General features: G+C 47.1%; 1 protein-coding gene and 1 non-coding gene across 2 annotated transcripts in view; both read left to right on the top strand.

Moving 5' to 3' along the window:
- CHD6 (chromodomain helicase DNA binding protein 6) overlaps window positions 1–19,961 on the top strand; it is a 143,446-nt gene extending 123,485 nt beyond the window's left edge. Inside the window, exons 33-39 of the mRNA XM_039863719.1 lie at window positions 1,019–2,599; window positions 4,938–5,101; window positions 5,720–5,784; window positions 6,657–7,230; window positions 8,881–9,075; window positions 10,014–10,133; window positions 16,636–19,961. Of these exons, the coding sequence (XP_039719653.1) occupies window positions 1,019–2,599; window positions 4,938–5,101; window positions 5,720–5,784; window positions 6,657–7,230; window positions 8,881–9,075; window positions 10,014–10,133; window positions 16,636–17,532 (3,596 nt within the window). The 3' untranslated portion in view covers window positions 17,533–19,961. The remainder of the gene's footprint in view (window positions 1–1,018; window positions 2,600–4,937; window positions 5,102–5,719; window positions 5,785–6,656; window positions 7,231–8,880; window positions 9,076–10,013; window positions 10,134–16,635) is intronic.
- Window positions 16,153–16,257, top strand: LOC120604251 (U6 spliceosomal RNA). Its single transcript, XR_005653283.1, has one exon. It is a non-coding gene; the product is annotated as a U6 spliceosomal RNA (small nuclear RNA).
- Window positions 19,962–20,764: the final 803 nt, after the last annotated feature.

The raw sequence follows: 20,764 nt of genomic DNA, 5'->3' as shown, positions 1-20,764 counted from the left end.
CTCCAGGTGTAATTAGGAGAGCAGAGTCTACCTAAAGATTTCAGGTAAAGACAAGTGGGTTTTCACAAATTTATGAACTTCAAATTGGGTCCACCCTCATAAAACCTCTCCCCCAAAATGGTGTAACTGCAACAAAGATTGAAATTCAGATCAAAACCTCACAGAAATATTAAGACTACTATTAATTTCCTTTTCCAAAAGATAGTTTTATTTCTTTTAAGTCTCAGAGATTTATCTTACGACGAACTTTGCACCTTCTTTAGATTAAATTGTAACTGTTTTCTCATGTGTTGACTTGTAGCTAGAGAAAAGAACTGGCTCTCATTTAAACATCCCCTAATTGGATAGAGACCTTTTCTGAGAAATTTCTTCCTGGTTGGAATTATTTGCAGCAGCTTCTCTGAGTCCTTTCTCAGCCTCATACTTACAAATAAACTTACTACGGACTGTATTTCTGTATTTTAGGAAAGCTGAAAAGTACAGTGAGCCTACCCAGCTCAGGGTTCTGGGCTGGTGGCAGCATGTACAGACATCTCAACTTTTTTGCCATGTGGCTTGCTTAGGGTGTTGTCCTTAAAGCCAGGGAGCTAGATAGATTGGAAAGATCTGGAACCAAATCCTGCCTGGTTCTGCCACCTTGAGCAGGTGAGCTTATTGAGCCTATTTCCTCATCTTTAAAACAAGGATGACGTTCGTATATCATAGAATTTTGTGAGAACTCTATACATGGGTAACATACCTGGCTCAGAGGGCACGTAGTGCATGCTTACCGAATGGGAACTAATCTTATTCCCAGAACTGACATTTTCATGCTCTTTTTTCACCCTCGCTGGGTCTGTCCCTGTTTCATAAGAACCTTCCATTCTCTTGTAGCGTTCCGTTTAGCGGGGGTCCACACACCGGAGGCTGCCGTGCTGCGGACCAGGGAGTTAAACTGTACGACCAAAGAGCAGGGCCTCAGAAGGGCAGCGAGTGCCCGACGGCATCCTGAGTGATCGGCCCTGTGTTTACCTTCCAGGTCCCCCGGATCCCACCATCTACGTTGAACCCATCACTGAGGAACGGGCAGCAAGGACTCTGTACCGCATTGAACTGTTACGGAAGGTCCGAGAGCAAGTGCTCACGTGTCCCCATCTGCACGAGCGCCTCCAGCTCTGCAGGCCCAGCCTCTACCTCCCAGTGTGGTGGGAGTGTGGGAAGCACGACCGAGACCTGCTCATCGGCACCGCCAAACATGGGCTGAACCGCACTGATTATTACATCATGACCGACCCCCAGCTGTCCTTCCTGGACGCCTACAGAAACTATGCCCAGCATAAAAGACCTGACACCCAGGCACCGGAAAGTCTCTGTTGCCTTTACCAGACCAGCTCCAAACTGTATGAATCTCTTACATACACTCAAATGAGCAGGACTTCAGAGTCCCTTGAAAATGAACCTGATAATCTAGGGAAAATAGAAGGTCGAAATGATCATCTTGGTCCACCTAGGGGCAGCTTATCTGACATGACTTGTGAAAACTTTATTTCTAAAGTTCAGGATGTCATTTCCATCACCCGTGATGAAAGTCTGCTGCCTGAGTCCTTGGAGAGCATGATGTATGGTAAGAAGGTGCTCAGCCGAGAGCCAGGCTCTCTTCAGGAGAGCCCAAGTACCAGTATAGGATCTAGAAAAGACGCTGTTGCCATCTCAGCAAGCAGAGACAGGGACTGCCAGCCCGGTGGCCATGAGGCAGAAATAGCGTCAAGCCCCTCTTTTATGGATAGTTTAGAAGCAGGAGTAGCTCAAATGAACATTAAAAATGAAAAACATTTGTTGATGTCTCTTTCAAGGGAAGGGGACCTCTGCTGCAGTGAGGCAGGGCAGAGACCCGAAAGCATCGGGCAGTTAGAAGCCAAGTGCTTGGCGTCCCCTTCCTTGGATCAAGGAAATGAAAGTGGATTTGTAGATATGTGTAATCTTAGTGTCTGTGACTCCAAAAGAAACCTGTCATCAGAGCAGCAATTAATTGATTTATTAGAAAATAAAAGTTTAGAAAGTAACTTGATTTTGAGCCAGAACCACAGTGACGAGGAGGAGGAAGAGGAGGAAAACGAGGAGGAGAGCCTAGACATGGCAGCAGGCCTGAGGGGAGGGCCGGAGGTTCTGCCTCTCACAGAGCCCACTGCTCATATCCCGAGGGAAAAGAGCCGAGGCTTCCACATAGAAGCCAGGAAGGGCAGCCTGGAGGCTGTGAGCCAGAATCCCAGACTTCAGGGGCCTTTTCCTCAAGCTGCCTGTCAGTGTCACTGCAAACACGTGGAGAGGTGGACGCGTGGCCTTGAGAGTGATGAATTTGAAGTGGAGAAGCCCAAGGGTTATAACCCAGACCTGTACAAGAGCAAAACTAATAATATCACAGTGGAGGGGGAGCTCACTGCTATCCCGTCAGAGCCATTTCCGGTGAAGCATGAACTTCTGAAGGAACCTTGGAGAGACAGTGCAGAGGGGAAAAAAGGCTTCCCTGTGTATCCCCCTGAAGGAAGTGAGCTCAAATCAGAAGACGTGGATTTTGAGAGCAAAGACGATTATGATAGAGATGGAAACTGCCATAGTCAAGGTAAGTATGTGAGACCTTGCGGTACTTTGGATAATCAGTTCTCACATGGCAGGGTGTGGGAGTGAGCGGGGAGGGCTAAGAGATTTACGGCTTCTGAAAGGGACCTGCTTACACTTAACCATGTGTTTAAAACCGAAGGTCCCAGGCCTTGGTGTGAAAATAAGACAGCTTAACCCTGGTCATTCCAGAAAACAGGATGATTGTAGACAGTCGAAGCACCTTGGCTGCATCAGCCGTGTGATTGGGACAGAGGCCGTGTACTTCTTACGCGATAGATGCTGGAGGTGGGATCAAGGAGAACGGGTTTGTTCTACCAGATTAGGTGCTTTAAACTAAGAAGAGCAGGACAACCAGGGAATCTCAGGAGCCTGCAACTTAACGTAGGTGTAATTTCTCAGGAACGCCACAAAAATACAAACAAATGTAATCTTGGTTAAGGCGAACAAAAATAGTACCATTTATTTGTGTCATTGCCAAACTCTGTGATTTAATGTTGGTGCATTTGGTTTAGATTCCTTTTAGTAACTCAGCAGAAATTAAAATAAAAGTAACTCAACAAAAGTACACATAGATTCGATCTTTTTTAAATAGGGAAACCTTAGATAAGGGTTCAAGTTAGAAGGAATTTTAAAATGTTAAGAATCTAGATGACCCTGAGATTTTTTTATCTGCTTTGCAGGAATAGAAATACCGTGATTACCCAACCTTTGGTTTAAGTCACTGTGACGAGTGATTATCTTGGGAAGTCTTCCGAACCCAAATTTAACTTGACACACGAGCTAGGATAAGGACAGAGAAGCTGAACTGAAAGTAGCTTATAGCCCCAGCTAACCCAGGAGGAGCTAGTTTACGTCCATGCCCATCCTCCTCACCCCAGGCCATGAAGGGTGCTTGCCATGTGCTGAATTATAAAACTCACTTTGCTTTTTGAACCCTTGGGTAGAGAAAATCCCCATATAGTCCTTGGAAACTCAGTCCAGTGAGCATGGTATAGAGGAGTGTGCTTTAGGGAGAAACTATTCGCACACCGATGTCCTTTGGGGCCATTGTCAGCCCTGCGAAATTTGGGGTATAAGGGGTTTTCTCACATCATTTTGCTTTTTCTTAAAACATAAATCCAGCTCTTCTGCTTAAAACCTTTCAGTGGTGCTCCCCATTGGGTCCAGAGTAAAATCCATATTTTCTTTTGTGGCCTACAGGACTCAGCGTGATCTAGAAGGTTCTGCCCCTCCAGCCTCATGTCTGTGCTGCTTCCCTGGACGTGTCTTAATCCCTCAGCATGTCCAGGATGCCCGTCCCCGTTGCTTTCTCATCTTCCTGGGCGCTCGCTCTCCTCCGGGAGGCCCTCTCCCCCAGCCCACCCATACTCTGGCCCAGCACCTTGTCTCTCCCTCTGTAGCACTCACCATGGTTTCTGATTTCAGATACTCATTTGTTATTGCCGTTTTCCTGTATTCCCTATTTTCCTGACTGTCTTTCCCCGATGGAACTGTAAAATTTTGTGGGCCAAGGCCACACCTGTCTTTGTCCTTGAATCCACTGACCTAGCAAGGCCTCATTCGTGGCGAGGGGTCTCTAGCTCCCTAAGAGACTTGCTGTCCAGTCAGAAGTGAAATCTCCACCTGTCAGAGGGTACACATGCCTGGTCGTTCCACCTAGAAAAAAAGTTCCTGCCCTGGGCATTTTGCTGCTCTCTGTCCACTCCCTGTTATTGCTGGTCAGTGGATCTTTGAAGATCCATTTCACATTGATGATAAACTTTCACCACTGAAGCTGGAGAGAATGAGTTACATTGTCATTTCTTTCCATCAATGAAATAATTTAAATGTTTTAGGTTCATTTGCATCTTTTTTTTTTTTTACATGAATCAGGTTTGTTTTGCTTTTGTTGTAAATTTCATGAGTTTTCATCCTTTTCATAAATATCAGTCTCTTGCTGTTGTACATTTCATAAACTGTCCCTTCAGATGTATCAAAGTATTATAATGTTTAATTTCGTCTTCGCCACTACACCGCATGTGAAAGCCTCTTTGTGGTCGTTCATCTCCTCACTCTTGAATACACAGAAAAACATCCTTTCTCTTTTGTTGTTGTTGTTTTTGTTGGGATGTGGACGCAGACTCTTATCAGATGGTTTATATTGGTAGCTGTAGAGCAGCCTCTACCTTTATGGCTTAACTGATGTGGTTCTTCTGGAAAGAGAAGGCCTGGTAATTAATATTCAGTTTAAAATAAATTAGCACAGAATGGGCTAATTACAAAAGAAAAGATCATATGTCCTGATTTGTCAGATCACTACTCTCTCCCAAGTATCTAATTTTTTTAACATTTCTTCCCAGATTATCCAGGGAAATACTCCGAGGAGGAGAGCAAGAGCTCGACATCGGGCATCACAGGAGACATCGGGGAGGACCTGCAGGAGGCTCGGGCCCCCACCATCGCTCAGCTCCTCCAGGAGAAAACCCTATACTCCTTCTCTGAGTGGCCAAAGGTATCTCCCAGAGTTTGAAGTGGCATTCACACCTCTTTTGCCACATGTGTGTTCATAGGCAAAAGCATTCTCAGCTTTGATTTAAAGCATCCTCAGCTTTGAATCATTTATTTTTACTTTGCAGAGTATTTCCCAGTAACAGATTCAGAGAAATGTTTAATATCTTTTAAAGGTATTAGTATTGTAGCATTTGAACATTAAAGGTATATGCACTTGATTACTTAGACCATAAGACAAGTGTCAAATTGTCTTTGTATTTACCACACTGTGGCTTTAATTTTCATTGTTCAGACTATGAAGTTTAGATTAAGGCTTATGTAAGTGCGTACATTTGAATGTGCTCTTTTCTATCAGCTCATTCTGGTTAGAAAACTTGACCCTTGATCTTAAGGGACTTTGTGAATTTGGGTAACCTGGTACTTTTGATACTTTTTCTGAGCTTTTGTCCTTTTTTTTTTTTTTTTTTTTAACGGAATTAGTGCATACGATAATCAACCGCCTAAATAATAATATCTGCCGCCGTATGTAAGTGTATTGAAGTGGCCCTCAGCCAACAGTATAGATATCAATTTTTACCACCCCCTCTGTTAGCTCCAACGGTCCCCGAGATTCAAGTAACCTCTCCGTGAGCCAGGAAACTCCAGGCTGGCGCGCCAGCAGCAGTTGTTGCAGCGGCTGGTGGCCAGATCCGAAGGGTGAGAGATACCGCCGTGGTTATTTGACCATGAAACAAAAAGAATGAGGGGACACTGCGCTTCTCGAAAGCTAAGGTCCATTTCAAAATGTTACTGAACAGATAGAGTTTTTTTTTTTTTTTTTTTGGTAGAGCCATTAGTATTAATTGAATTTGGATTTTATCCTGTAGGCAGCAGAGAGCTTTGAAAAGTTTCAGAGCAGGGAACTGTGATGAAAGCAAGGTTCTGCAGCTCGGCTGGAGTGGTATGCAGTTTCGTGGGGTACGAGGGTCAGGAAGGAGGAGTGCCTCAGAAGCTGGGAGGCCACGTGCGGACCCGAGAAAGAGAGAAGGTTCTCGACTATACACTAGTGGCAGAGTGGATCCAAAGAAGCGGGGAAAACTAGCAGGCACGATTCGGTGCCTGATAAATACATAAAGAAAGACAGGCACGAATGGATCTGTGTGCTCAGGACTTGGAGGACTGAGGAAACGATGGCAGCTGATAGAAATTAGGGAAATCAAAGCCAGGAGTGAGTTTTATAAATTCAGAAGTCAAGATTAATTTGAGATACGTCGTTGGCACACTGGGCCTCAGTTATGATTGCACATTGAAATACACTGGGGATCCTGAAAAGCCACTGATTCTGATTTAATTGATCTGGGGTGTGGACCGAATATTAGACTTTTTAAAAAATTGATTCTGATGTATAGCTGAAGTTGAGATTCCCTATATTATAATCTTACAACTCTAAGTTTAGTTCGTGGAATAGCAGTGTTAGCAGCATCTGGAAACCTGTTAGAAATGCAGAAGTTCAGGCCCATTGAAGTAGAATCTGCATCTTAAGCTATCTAGGTGATTTGGTGTTAAAGTTTGAGAAGATTTTGACTTAGAACAAATCGTAAGAAGATGATTAGAAATCATAGTAGGCCCAAGGAAATTGGGGCTGGAGAAAGAGCTGGCATTCAGCCACAGAAGTGGCATTCAAACCTCTTTTGCCACCTGTGTTCACAGGAGAGCTTCTTGGCTCCAGTATTCACAAAGGATGAGCAAAAGCACAGACGTCCTTACGAGTTTGAGGTGGAGAGGGATGCAAAAGTTCGGAGCCTGGAACAGTTCTCTGCCACCCATGGGCACCCCCCCATCGTCCTCAATGGCTGGCATGGGGAGTCAGCAATAGATCTCTCCTGCACGTCTGAGGGGTCCCCAGGAGCCACATCTCCTTTCCCAGTGAGTGCCAGCACCCCTAAGATTGGGGCTATCGGTTCACTTCAAGGAGCCCTTGGCATGGACTTGTCTGGGATTCTGCAAGCTGGCCTGATCCATCCAGTGACCGGACAGATTGTCAATGGAAGCCTGAGAAGAGATGATGCTGCCACAAGGAGGCGGAGAGGGAGACGGAAACATGTTGAGGGAGGGATGGACCTCATCTTTCTGAAGGATCAAACTCTTCAGGCAGGAATCTTGGTAGGTGTACGAGGCCATTAAGTGAAAACATTGACCTTTCTGCACTGAGCACCAAACACTTCTTCCTCAGACAGAAAATTTTTTGATTTGTGGATCTTTTATCCCTATTTTAGTTGTCCTACTTATTTTCGTTATGTCCTCGTTATAAGTTACCCTCAATCTTTTCTAGAAATAGATAGGGATTAACCCATTCAGGGCCCTTCATTTGCATGCAACTTGGAGAAATGACCCAGGAGGAGGCCTTGCCATTTCAAATAGAAACAACCCACATCCTCCATTGTTTCAGAAGAATTGCTGGAGACTGAATTAACAAACCAAGACAGCAGGGTTGAATTTAGGGCAGGGTTGCCTCGGGGTAGCAGGCTTTCTAGAGCGACTTTGGGATGTTGGCCCTGGCTCTACAGCTTGACTCACTGGGAGACACTGGGCCCACTGCCGAGTCTCACATCGCTCCTCCGTAAAGGGGGGGCCCCAGCATCTGCTGCAGAGGGTTGCTGTGAGGTTTCACCAAGACCTGCTACACTCAGAGATTGTTGTAAACAACAGAAAAGGAACACCCGGCCGAGAGAGATCCCTGTAGACTTTGCTTAATGTGTCAGAGACCACCATTTCTCTATTTTGTTTTTTTCCCATTTATTGATTTTTCAGCTCCAAAACAGGAATCACATTTCATGTTTTCATAATTTGAAAGGAATAGTAATAGCCAGTATTTATTGAGTGTTTACTCTGTGCCAGGCACTGTGTTCAGGGTTTTATGTGATTGTCCTACGTAATCCTCACAATATCCCTGTGAAGGTGTTAATGTTATTCCCATTTTATAGATGAGGAAACTGAGGCTTAGCAGCATTAAATGATTTGTCTAAGATTATCCAGCTAGTAAGTGGCAGATCAGGGAAGCAAACCAAGGACTTTGTTCTCTAGAGCTTGAGAGCTCTATTATTAGGCTCTGTTGTTTGGGATGTGTCTTTCTGTTAGACTTTCTGTATAATTTGGGAAGCCAAAGTGGCAGGTTCTTTCTCTGCCCAATTCCACAAGCTTTTCAGAAGGTTGTCTCATTTTTTAGAGGTGCAAAGCTCCAGTTTCTCTGTAATGATCGTAGAGTTCCAGTGGAATGACTGAAAATTTTTCCTTGGCCTCAGAGTATCTTTAAAAATTTGTTATGCAAACATTTATTTAGCATGGACATTGTACTTTATCTGTAGACCTGATCATAGCCATTGGAAATACAGATGAGTAAGACAGGCATTCGAACTATAGAGCAAGAAATAGGTAAGCAAATGGCAGTGAGGCATTTTTTGTCACGTGAACAAACCTGTGAAGCGTGCTGGGGGGAACAGGTTATGGAGTGGACAGTGTTGCCTGGGACTGTCACTGACAGTGACAAAGGAGGTACCACTGAACCTGGGTGCACAGGATGGAATTGAAGTTCACCAAGTCGACACGAAGTGGAGAGAGGAGCGTTCAGGTGGAGGGGACGCCCAGCACGTGCAAGAGCTCCCGTGGGGGTCAGCAGGGTGGACAGCACCCGGCAGAGTAACAGTCACATGGCAATAGACGGGAGGATTTGAAGAACGCCTTGTATGTTTTCCTCTTAGAAACTAGTTTTCCTCTGTCATGATTGACTGCACGTACTGTTTTCCCTTCGTCCAGGAAGTCCATGAAGACCCAGGCCAGGCCCCCCTGAGCACCTCACACCCCGAAGGGCCAGTGCCTGCCCCCGCGGCCCCCGAGCCGGCCCCCGCAGCTGGCAGCCAGGCTGAGAAGGCCATTCCCAGCAAGAGTCTGCTTGACTGGCTGAGGCAGCAGGCTGATGACTACTCCTTAGACGTTCCTGGCTTCGGAGCAGTAAGTGTGTGTTGGTGCCACCTGACATTACTGTCTGCTTCTGCGAACTTGGTGCCATTCTTGAAATGGAGTATGTTGAGGGAGACCAGGAAGACCAGGGAGTCTGGGAGAGATCTGTGTCAACTGAGAACATCATTTGAGAGTTAAAAAAAGAAAAAGAAAAATTACAGCTCATGTCAGAACACTGTGCCAAGAAGTAGACATGCAAAACCTAATGAGGACAGAACTGGCCTAAGCTCAGCCCCCCAAACCCCCCAGAATTATCCACAATGTTGTAAACTCACAAAGAGATCTTCAGGTTGCATAAACGGAAGTGTTCCTGTGTATTCTTTTCAGGTTAATATGTTTCCGCATTGCAGGGAGGGATGTCGTCTTAGTTTTACGGGTACTGCATTGGGACTTTTCCTCGAGTCCTCTTACCTTTGCCCTAAGTCCTTCAGATGAGAAATCTGTAGGAGAGGGCTCCTGAGCACAGGTGTTTTTTCTTGGGTTTCCTTTCCTCATTTGCACCTCTACCCACCACCATCCTTGTCCTGGGTACATGTAATTTATAGTAAACGGAAGGAGAGAGCTCACAAGGAGAGGAGGGGGATGCATTCACAGACGCACACCTTCCAGAGACAGAGCCCGCCACATAGGTTGCAGCGGGGACAGAATCTGAGAAAATAATGAAGAGGAAAGGGCCAGGGATTAAGCAGTGCCCAGGCATCCTCGTCGGGAGGGCCAGGGACCGCACACAGCCTGGGCCCCAGAAGTGCTGTCGCTTCAAGAGGAGAGCCTAGGTGAGCGCCGAGGCGCCATCTCCTTCACAGGAACCTGGCCGGGGCCTGTGCAGAGAGCCGCCAATGAGAAGAATACAAAACCAGCTGAAAAGCGCCACCCTCATCAGAAGACGGTAACAGAACGTTTTGTAACATTGGTTTCCATTTGCCTCCTAGAATTTTTCAGACAAACCAAAGCAGAGGAGGCCACGCTGTAAGGAACCTGGAAAATTAGATGTCAGCTCTCTGAGCGGGGAAGAGAGGGTTCCTGCTGTCCCCAAGGAGCCAGGACTGAGGGTAAGAAAGAGGGACGTGTTCTGGTGGAGCCCAGCCTTGCCAACGTGGGGAGAAAGCTCTGCTGGGAAGTGGGTTTCCCTGCCATTTTCCAAGCGGATGGGACCGTCACAGGAAGTCGGTAGTGGTGATAAGCGGTGCTGGGCTGTCTTGAGCAGCAGTGTGACCGCCCATGGTCATTTGTTTTCAACCTCTACCTCCAAAACGTTTGGTTTAAGTTTGTACTTAAAACATTCCCAAAGCTTGATGTTTTGTAGAGAGTTCAGAGGAAAAAATACCTTAACTCATCAGGAGTCTGTTTCCAGTGTTAACAAACTTCATAATTGGAAATTTTCATTTTCTAATCTAAGCTTTTCTGGCTACCATTTAAGACGTTTCTTCCTAGTCCGGCCTCACTGGCAATGAAAAACAGCTGACTCCAAGCATGGCCCTTTTCCTATTATAGAATCATGAGTCTGGAAGAAACTTCAAAGACATCTGCAAAATACTTCTAGTGTAACAAATATGAGTTAATTATAGTTTACAGATGAGTACAAATTTGGAATAGAAAATTCACAACCTCTAGGGGGCGGTAATAACATTTCAACGTGAAAATGTGTTGAACTTGGGAAAATTATACATGTGTTTTTAACCTCCTGAAAGTACGTTCTGCCCAAATGGGGAGTCTCTGAAGACCCTCTTGGGGATCCGCGCTTCCTGGGTCGCCCCCTAAACTCGCAGGCTTTCCTGGATGCCTTCTCAGTGCTCTGCCCGCTGGGCTTTCCTGGGGTCGGACCTCCCTTCTTAGCGAAATTGGATGTGTGATTTCTTTTTTTAGCTCCGAAAGACCACCCACTCTAGTCATTTCCTCCTCCTCCTCCTGCAGAAGGAAATTGTTACTTAATGTCCTCAAGGAACTTGTTCCTGATTTTTGTCACCTGGATGATGAGTCTTCTTTCTAGCAGCTCTGCAAACACAACTGCTCCCACTCATCTGTGGCCACTGTGAGGAGAGGCCTGGCCGGGGGTCTCCAAGGGGCTGCCTGTTAGAAAGTTTGTCACATTGCAAAAGCTGCCCTTTTCCCCTCTCTTGCTTTATTCTTGGAAAATGTCCCTCCCACCCCTTTTCTTAGACCTGCCTGTGCTGTACGACCTGATTCAGCTTCGTTTTTATCCCATCTGTCTTTCTCAACCCCTCACGCTACCTCCCCACATTCTGCTCGTATCATTCAGCGTCGTTCTGTGGAGACCTCCAGTTCTTGCTTTGTTGTAGGCTCTGAGCTATTGGTTTAGAGACTTGTCAGAAAAACCATGTGGTTTCCCCCTTGGCTTTCTCATGTCTTTCTACATGTCTAACAATTTCCCTCATGTTCTCTGGAAATTAATGTTCATAACTCCCAGCAGACGCTGACCCCTTGCCAGAAAACCCATTTCTAAGCTGTTCTTGCAAGTCAGCCTCTTACCAGAGATGCACTTTCCCTTCGTTGTTAGATAAACACAGTCCCTGCCTCGGAGGCCCTTTTCCTGCAGGAAGGCAAGAACAGGAAGCACTTGTCCTCTTGGTCCTCAGGGCGGCTTGGCCTTCCCCCGGGGCAGAGCCAGCATAGCCCTGACTGCACCGCTCAGCTTGGCTCCAGCTCCCTGAAGGCTCGATCCTAACCCTGTCACCATGTCTCCCACGGCCCCTCCTGGGGCAGGAGCCTTCCAGGGTGTGCTACGCTCTCTCTCCCATAGAGACCCTACCCCCTTCTTCTAAAACAGACTCAAACCCCACAAGGAACTTCAGCCTCCCTTCAACCCCTTCTGCTGTGTGTGCTGCAGCTCAGCTGGATGTCACAGACTTAGTATCACACACACTGCAGAGGGATTCAGCTTTCCGAAGGCCCAGTGCATAGTGGTTGCTCATCAAATGTATGTACGCACACATATGTACTGTGTGTGTGTAGTTTTTTGTTTGTTTCTCGCTAAGCCGTTTGACAGTAAATTGCAGGCATGATACGTCACCCCTGAATACTTCGGAATGCGTTTTCCTATGTAACTATTATCATGATTGCACAGTTTAATATTAATAATATCTGAATCTATAGTCAGATTTCCCCAGTTGTCCCCAAAATATTTTTAGAGCTAGTTTTTGTATTTTTGTTGTTGTTATCGTTGTTAGGATTTTTAAAATCAGGATCTACATACTGCATTTGGTTAAGTTCCACTCAGTGGATGTTTGTTGGCCGAACTTCCTGGGAAGAGTAGGGGATGTTTTGGTTTCCACCTTCTCCACCTCTGCTCATGCATTAAGTTTTAGAGTTGGTATCTGCAGGCTTTGGAATAAATGCCCAAGTCATCCTGTGGAAAAGCAGCTTTGCCTCCAGTGTCGCTGAATGTCGGCCTCTCCTCTTCCTCGCTCTCCTTGCCCTCTCCCCAGGCCTCCCCTGGAAGAGGAAGCAGGTTTGCTCCCAGGGTATAATTACCAGGAGGGAGAGCTGCCAAAGCCCGCAGTGAGACTGGGCCGCTGTGTGTGGTCGCAGAGCTGCTGGGAGGGGCATCTGACTGGGGTGGGCAGCAGCTGGGTGGCTAGAGTAACTCACCCTCCCTCCTCCCACAGGAAGTGGTGAGAGCCGACTTCCTCTGCCAGCGCGCTTCTTGAAGAGCACTGCGCTCTTCACGCCTGGGGCCTCTCTGCTGCTGCTCTCCCACTCTGAGGGGAGAAGGCGGCCAGCATATGCCTTCTTGGCAAGTTCCCAGTTCCGAAAGGGCCCAGCATTCTCTCTGCGTCGGTGGTTCTCAGTGCAGGGAAGGGACATTTTGGACATCCTGATGCCTGATGAGTGCGACTCGAATTTAGCAGGCAGGGCCAGAGAGACCCTGCAGGATGCACGCTGTCTTACTCAAGTCTGCCATTCGGTCCTAAACGCCCTGATGAGCTCAAAATAAAGTCTGTTGAAGAATGTCTGATTTATAGCAGACTGTTTGAAAGTAAGATGGAGGCGTTATTCTTAAAGCTCTGGGTTTTTCTTCCCCAGAGAAAGACTTCTAAGATCGCACATGCCCTTCCACCGGAGAGTTGTGAGGAGAGTTATAAGGGAACATTTGTGGGCATAAAGGAAAAGCACACACCCCAGCACCTTTCCCTGGCTCTTGCTGTGGGTGGGCTGCAGGCAAGAGGGCTTGGCAAAGCTTTGTGGTCGAGCTGCGGTTACCCCGGCTGGGGCCCCGGGCTGAAGGCTATGCCCAGCAGGGGCCTGAGATTGTGCTGCGCTGTGGTCCACATTGAGGTGATTTTCTTTAATGGGCTCAAGATAGACTGGTGAGAAATGATGCTTGTAGCCTGGCCCCAGTCCATCAAGTCCTACTGCCTGTGTTCAGAAACAGGAACCAGGCAGGAAGTGCTCCCCAAGCTGTCATCCCCAGTCCAGAGTGAGCAGCCAGCCCAGCACACTCCAGGACAAAGTGGCCATGCAGGTCACAGGCGGCTAGGCACTAGTGGGAACAAAAGGGGGGTGTGACGTGGTGGGTCGCATGCAAGGAGCCCTGGGCTGGGGCCACAGAGCCGGACCAACTGTGCCCTCGGGCAGATTCCTGCTCCGCAATTTGTGAGAAAGGAGGACAAAACATGACAATATCAGAGGTTCCTCCCTCTCCTGCTCTCCTAAAACAAGGCCTTTGAGAAGCGTGTCTCCTCAGGCAAACATAGTTGGCCATCATAATGCTTTTTGCCCATGAGGACCTGGTTTTTCTCTAATATTCTTTAGGAAACAAGTAGAACTTCAAAAATAGCATTTCTGGAGACTCGGAAACGTCCAGGTGCACCCGCCGCTTTTCACTTGTCTGTGGCTCCATAAAGTCCTTACAACATGGCTGCGATAGCACAGTGCAGCCCGGTGGGGTCTGTGTGATGGTTAATGGCAGCTTAGAGCCCTCGGCACGGTGCCTGTCTCATGCTCGGTTGGCGCTCCCACTGCTCTTCCTGTGATCGCCGCCCCCTGCGGGCGCAGCGCTCTTAGCCAGTTCGCCTTGCCGCTGGCAGCCTCACTACCCTGGGAACCCGTGCATCTCAGCTGCTTCTCATTTTGGAGCCCGTCACACACGTGTGTACTCACAGCTCATTGAGAACCTAAGCCGGTGTCACTAACTAACCCTGTCTCTGTGACTGACGACCCCTTAAGCAAAAATCTTTTGGATTTTCTAAGGATTTGACTTAACAGTTAAAGGAGAAGAGAGGTGGTGAACCAAATGGAAACACCAGAGCAACTGGATTAAAGTTGAAAGTAAGCGTCCTTGGGAAGGTTGTAAAGAGATTTCTTAACTGCTCTCAGGCCTGGTCACCAGTCTCAGCCCTAAGATATCCTAAGCTTCCCTGACTTCTTTCTGCATATGATCTAGGACTCCTGGCCCTAATAAAAGGGTTTTTCTGGCCCCTCTGGTATCTCTGGGTGAGATCTTTAACTCTTTTCTTGCTCTCAATATGCTCTGCAGAGGAGCACAGCTGGCTCTGCCTCTGAGCCTCAAAGACAAGGAGGCCGTGTGCTGGTGAGGTCTCCGCCGCTTCTCGCCAGGTCCCTGCTCCCTCGCTTGCTCCAGACTCGCAGGAAGGGAAGGTTTTATGCAAACGCCTAAGAATTTTGAAAAAACAGAGGCAGCCATAGAGAAGCATGGGGTCTTCCAGCCTCCCTGCCAAGCCCTCCCACCTCCCGCCCTGTCTCCACATTTCAGCCCTAATGGTGCCCTGTGTCCCCGAGGCGAATCTAGGGTTATGGATCCCTTGAGGCCACTCTGAATGTTTTTAGCCTCCACGTTGCTGTGATCAAAGAGGAGGTGATGGAAGAGCACCAGCTTTGTGACGGGAACCGCCGGGAGGAACGGGCACAGTTAGAACCGCTCCCCTTCAGTGTGGCTCAGCAAGGGGAAGTGGCTCCCCAGGGACCCCCCGGGAAGGGCTTTTTCTTTATGCCCCTTATACAGAGAAGACTGAGACTGCCTAACCACGGAGGTACCATTGCCCTCACACTGTGGACGTGTATCCCCTTGGGAAGCTAAATGACAGCAGCGCCTGGTGGGGAAATGCAGGCGCTTCAGACGCTGAGTTCTGAAGAAATCTCTCCCTTTCCATGGGGAACCATGTCTTTGTTTACGTGGGGATTATCGTCGCCATTTTTGAAACACAGTCAGAGTTAGATGCATCATACTTGCAATGGTTCCTTTAATTATCTCTGCATCCAGACTGTGAGCCCCGGGAGTGCAGGTTCAAGGGCAGGTTCTTGCTGCATCCTTATTGCCCGGCTGAGCTCCTGAGTGACAGTCACAGGAAGGAGCGTGCGTGGCTGCTGCAAGCCCACTCCCAGGCAGGCACTTTTTTCCTGCCACGCTGCCCGCCATCACTGATACATTAAAGCAGTAGGTTCTCCTTTGTGGTTCTCTGTAGCAAAGTCATCCAGATGTGTCATGATGAAGTATTCAGATGTGTGGTGCCAGGTGACCTGTGTGCAAGCGTAGCCGTAAGTCCCAGGCACGATTAGTTCAACCCACATGGAGCTTAATTCTGGATCTCTCTCCTAAGAAAACTAGAAAGTAAACCTCTAAACAGAGGAAAAATAGATTGTCTCCCTTAAGAGAAACCATATCATCACTTACTTTGATGCATTTTCCCAATGGTAGTCAAGAATGCTTTCATTTCCTCAACAAACTCGTAGACTGTCAGTGCCATTGCCCTCCAGGAGCTCGGGGTCCAGGGGGAGTGGGGCATGTACACAGTTAATATTGTCTCTTTAGTGGGACTACTTCCTGTGGGTCAAGTAATGTGTTAAACACTTCACTTTCAGTAACCCTACAAGATAGGTGTCATTGTCCTTTCTCCCCGGGATTGTGATGTTAACTGACTTGGCCCGAGTCCCACACCTAGAGGGTCACAGAGTCAGGTTGGAGGATCAGGTCTGTCTGCTGCAAAACTCTTACCTACTCTGCTTTGTGGCTGTAATGGAAACCTTCCTGTGTCATGGGGAGGATGAATGTTGGGTTGTGGTCAAGGGGTTGCAGCCACAGGAGTCTCGACTGTGCTCGCTTCGGAGCAGGTACACTGAAATCGAACAACTCCAAGAAGGTTAGCACGGCCCCCGCTCAAGGATGACTCGCAAATTCATGAAGCGCTCCATATGGGTTTTCCTTTGTACAATTGAAACTAATATTCTGTTATGTCAATTATGCTTCAATAAAATCTTTTTATAAAGAGTTGACTAAGACCTGGGCGTCTTCAGTGCCGGTCTCTAGTTCCCATCCCAGCCCCGACAGTTGCAGGGCAACGCTCCTTGTGCGCGGTGAGCATGTTGGAGCCACTGCTTGGTGGCGACAGGCTCCCCGGCCTCTGAAGAGGGAAACCCTTAGGCAAGAGAGCGGTCCGACCCCCGGCAGGCAGGCAGCAGGTGCCGCCATGCGGGGATCCTTTGCGGAGCGGGGACGGGCTAGCCGGTGCAGGAACCCCAACTGGTCACCTGCCGCCCGGTAACCTTCAACATCTTATGTTTCTTTGTCCTTTTCAGGGGTTTCTCCCAGAAAACAAGTTTGGTCCCACCCTGACTGAGCCCGTTCTTCGAGACGCGGGCCCCCGCAGGAGGGGGCGGCGGCCTCGGAGCGAGCTGCTGAAGGCTCCGGCCATCGTGGCGGACTCGCCCTCTGGAATGGGGCCACTGTTCATGAACGGACTGATTGCCGGGATGGACCTGGTAGGGCTGCAGAACATGAGAAATATGCCAGGCATCCCCCTCACGGGGCTGGTGGGGTTCCCGGCCAGCTTTGCCACAATGCCCACAGGGGAGGAGGTCAAAAGCACCTTAAGCATGCTGCCCATGATGCTGCCGGGAATGGCCACTGTGCCCCAGATGTTTGGTGTCGGGGGACTCCTCAATGCCCCCATGGCAACTACCTGCACTTCGACCGCTCCAGCGCCTCTGTCAAGCACAACAAAAAGTGGTACTTCCGTGACCGAAAAGACTGCAGAAGACAAGCCAAGTAGCCATGATGTAAAAACGGACACTTTAGCTGAAGACAAGCCTGCGCCTAGTCCGTATTCCGATCAGTCCGAACCTGCAATAACTACGAGTAGTCCTGTGGCTTTTAACCCATTTCTTATCCCAGGAGTGTCTCCCGGACTCCTTTACCCATCCATGTTTCTCTCTCCTGGCATGGGCATGGCACTGCCCGCCATGCAGCAGGCCAGACACTCTGAAATAGCAGGGCTGGAGAACCAGAAGAGGAAGAAGAAGAAAACAAAAGGGGACAGCCTGAACCCCAACCCAGAGCCTGCTCCCGGCTCGGAAAGGGAGCCAGGCAGCGAGCAGAACTGCCCCGAGTCCAGGGCACCTGTGCCCTCAGATAGAGAACATGCGGCACAGGCCGGGGACGGGGGCCTCAAAGACTCCAACAGTGACACCAATTAGAACATTTTCATTTAAGAAATGATGTGACTTGTAAGTTTCTTATCCCATAAAAGTTTGTTACTTCCCTCACTTCACCTTCATAAGAACCTGTGTTTCCATAAGTAATATTACCTACCTGATTTCCTGTCTGAGAACTATGGTGACAGATGTTAATAGTCGCAGGGTCTTGCCACTTCATTAGATAAGTGTCGTCGACCTAGTCTAGGAGGCACAGAATTCTCATTCTGTTATCCAGTTGTTCATTCCAGCAATCGTAGTTAATACAGTACTTGGTGACACGCCCTACCCCCTTCTCTTCCAAGTTTCCCACTTATTTGAGGAGGAAAAATGGCATAAGAAAGCTGTCTGGGGATTTACCATCGAAGGGCCCGAGGACAGACACAGAGTAGCTCTTTTTTTTTCCATGAGCCGTGTTGAATGGGAAGAATGTAATGGGGAACCAAAAAGCACAGAAAAAGGAAGCGCTGGTGCATATTTTTAGTTAAAATATTTCCCTATTTTATCATGATTACTAAATGAGTAGTGTAGACAGAAGTATTATAACTAATGGTTGAAACTGCATATATTCATTTCTTTATAAAACAGAAACCCTACTGTTAGTAACGTGACTTCCCCCTTCATGGTTTTTCAGACTCTTGCAGCAAGAATACTGACTAGGCATTATTTTATACACGCGTATTCTCTGTCTCCCAGGTCAAAAGATGATTCTCAGTATGAGGAAGCTTTGCACACCTTGAGCGATTGCCGGCAACGGGCGGGCGAGCGGCACGCGCTGCTCACAAGCACACACGACTAGCACTCCGCTCACCTCAGTCTCCTAAGGATTGCTCTAGCCACTGCCAGGGCCCGAGGGGTTTTTATTTTGTGCTTTCCTTCACCAAGAATCAGGCTCTTTCTGGAGCCTGCGAGAAAATAGTCATTCAACACTTTTTACACTTACGAGGTCCTTTTGTCCGAGTTATTTGAGGTTGTCAAAACGTGTGTGCCACCTTTTATACTATGACTGTGAAAAGCGTTTTGCTTCTATTTTTTTCTCCATTCAGTTTATATTTTACAGTTGGACGCAGATCCCAAATCGTCACGTGAGTCGAGACTGTTGCAAATTAACATTATGTTCCCTTCTTCCTCAGCTTCCCAAGCTGGGAAGAGCCTGCGTGAGCAGCACTTAAACCCGTTTCCTTTCGCCTTCCCACTCATGTTCCATCCCTTCTGATGATCTCTCTTCACTGACAGTTCACACTCTGAGACTTGAAATAAGCCCAAGGTTCAGTACTCTGGGGGCACAGGGCTGTGCAGGACCGTTGGAAATGTTGGAAGTGTTACTAGTACCAGTTTCACTTTTTGTTGTCACAATTTACTGTATTTTTTACTTTTTCTGTTACAGTTTTGCTAATTTATCAGAAGGTCCAAATGTTTGACATAACTATTTCAGTTCGCATTATTTATTTATGATGCTTTTGTCATTGTCTTTTATACATTTGGGATTATAAATTATGTAAATGTTAAAATGAGCATCTCAAAGAAGTCTGTTAAATCGTGACCGAAAAATCAATCAGATGTATTTTCAAAAAGTGGAGTCCCAGTTTTATGAATCAGAGATATAAATCAGAAATCCTTTAACTGATCGTATAAGAAGAAAGAATCCAGTAATTGAACAGATCCTATTCGATGACATCTTTGTAGCATAGATGGTCTATAATGCTGACAACAGATTTCTTAGAAATGCTGCTCTCTATTTAACTAACATTTTGTTCAGTTTTGCCTCCAGTGGAAGCAGAAAGGGTTTTTTCAGCTGTTAAATCCTAAAAAAATCAATATAATTTATTTATGTAAAAAAAAAAAATCACTCAATCGATATATTTTTGAACCTTTTAAGTACTAATTTTCTTTTTATCAAGTAGAAAAAAAAAATGTATTTGCCCTAAATCCTTAAAATACAAATGCTATAAAAATTCATGTATCTTGAAAGCCTTACTGCAAATGAGTATTATAGACATCCAGCAGAGCCTGGGTTTTCTTTGTCGTCGTTGTCCTTGTTTTGTATGGAAAAGCTGCTTTCCCCAGGTTCCACTTAGAACCTCCAGTAGGTCACAGGGTTCAAAATGGATTTGATTTAAAAACCCACCAGCATGCTAACTCCCTTGTTACAGCTTATCGAACCTGTATGTTAACTCTGGGTATTTAGGCTTATATATTTGACTGCTATTGTGTCCCTGTTTGCAAAATGAAAATGACACTTTGTGGATTATTTGCTCTGTAAGGCATAAGTGCTTCTTATCATTATTTTGACATTTCCAAGAGCAAAAGCCAAATTTAAACTCGTCAACAAACTTGAGCCTTTTCATCGAATTCCGTGTCACTCACAGCCATAATTTCCCTCTATCATTCTTCACCCCATGTCGTACATAATAAATTGTCTGTGGTCTTGATCCTGGATTTAAAAAAAAAAAAAAGGTTGAAAAGTCAAATTTGTATGTGAGGACTTGAGTGGCACTTGAGTGTCTCTAGCTGCCTGGGCACTTTCTGAATGAATCATTTGCTCATAGGAAGCCAGTCTTTCCTAGGTATACCCTACCCTGTTGGGGGCTTGTTAAATATTCATTCAGGAGGATGTACTTGACCTACGTCTCAACCTACCAGAGCATCTGATTAAAGAGAAGGGGCTGCAGTACAACTTCCCACACTTGGGGCCCAAATGCCTCGACAATGCCACTTCCCTAAGCCCCAGTCCAGAAGTCCACCAGTCACCTGAGACTTCAGGGGGCCACTAGACCTCTATGGGTTGGAGCAGGTCTCTAAAACACAGGGATGCCTCCCTAGCTGACAGTCTTAAGACTTGTTAAGAACCTCATGTGGTTCTTAGCTTTGGAAAGCATTGCTTCTCAGGCCCCAGAAGGGCTGTGTGAGAAAGTATCGATGAGGCTGGCCTTAAAGTACTGAAGTCTCAGTGAGACAGAGCAGTTGTCCTCCCTCCCTTGCTGAATCCTTGCTAGGTGCCAATAGATGGCAGAGAAATAACCTGTAGGAGGGGTGGGACATCGTTCTATAAGGCCTGAGAATCCTCTGCTACAGATTTTTCAATTAAGGTTGTATTATAGGTTTGGCAGAGCTCTTGTCAAATCTTGAGAGAGTCCTGCCAGGTAGAGGAGGAATTTATGCAGAATAAGTAGGAAAAAGTCTTGGCTTCACTCGACCTCAGAACCTGCCCCAGTAGATGCTACCTCCCTCTGTG

The sequence above is a fragment of the Pteropus medius genome, unplaced genomic scaffold (assembly GCF_902729225.1).
Source record: "Pteropus medius unplaced genomic scaffold, Ma_sr-lr_union100, whole genome shotgun sequence".
Lineage (NCBI taxonomy): Eukaryota > Metazoa > Chordata > Mammalia > Chiroptera > Pteropodidae > Pteropus > Pteropus medius.
Note: the sequence above shows the minus strand (reverse complement) of the source record. Positions and strands in the feature narration are given on the sequence as shown.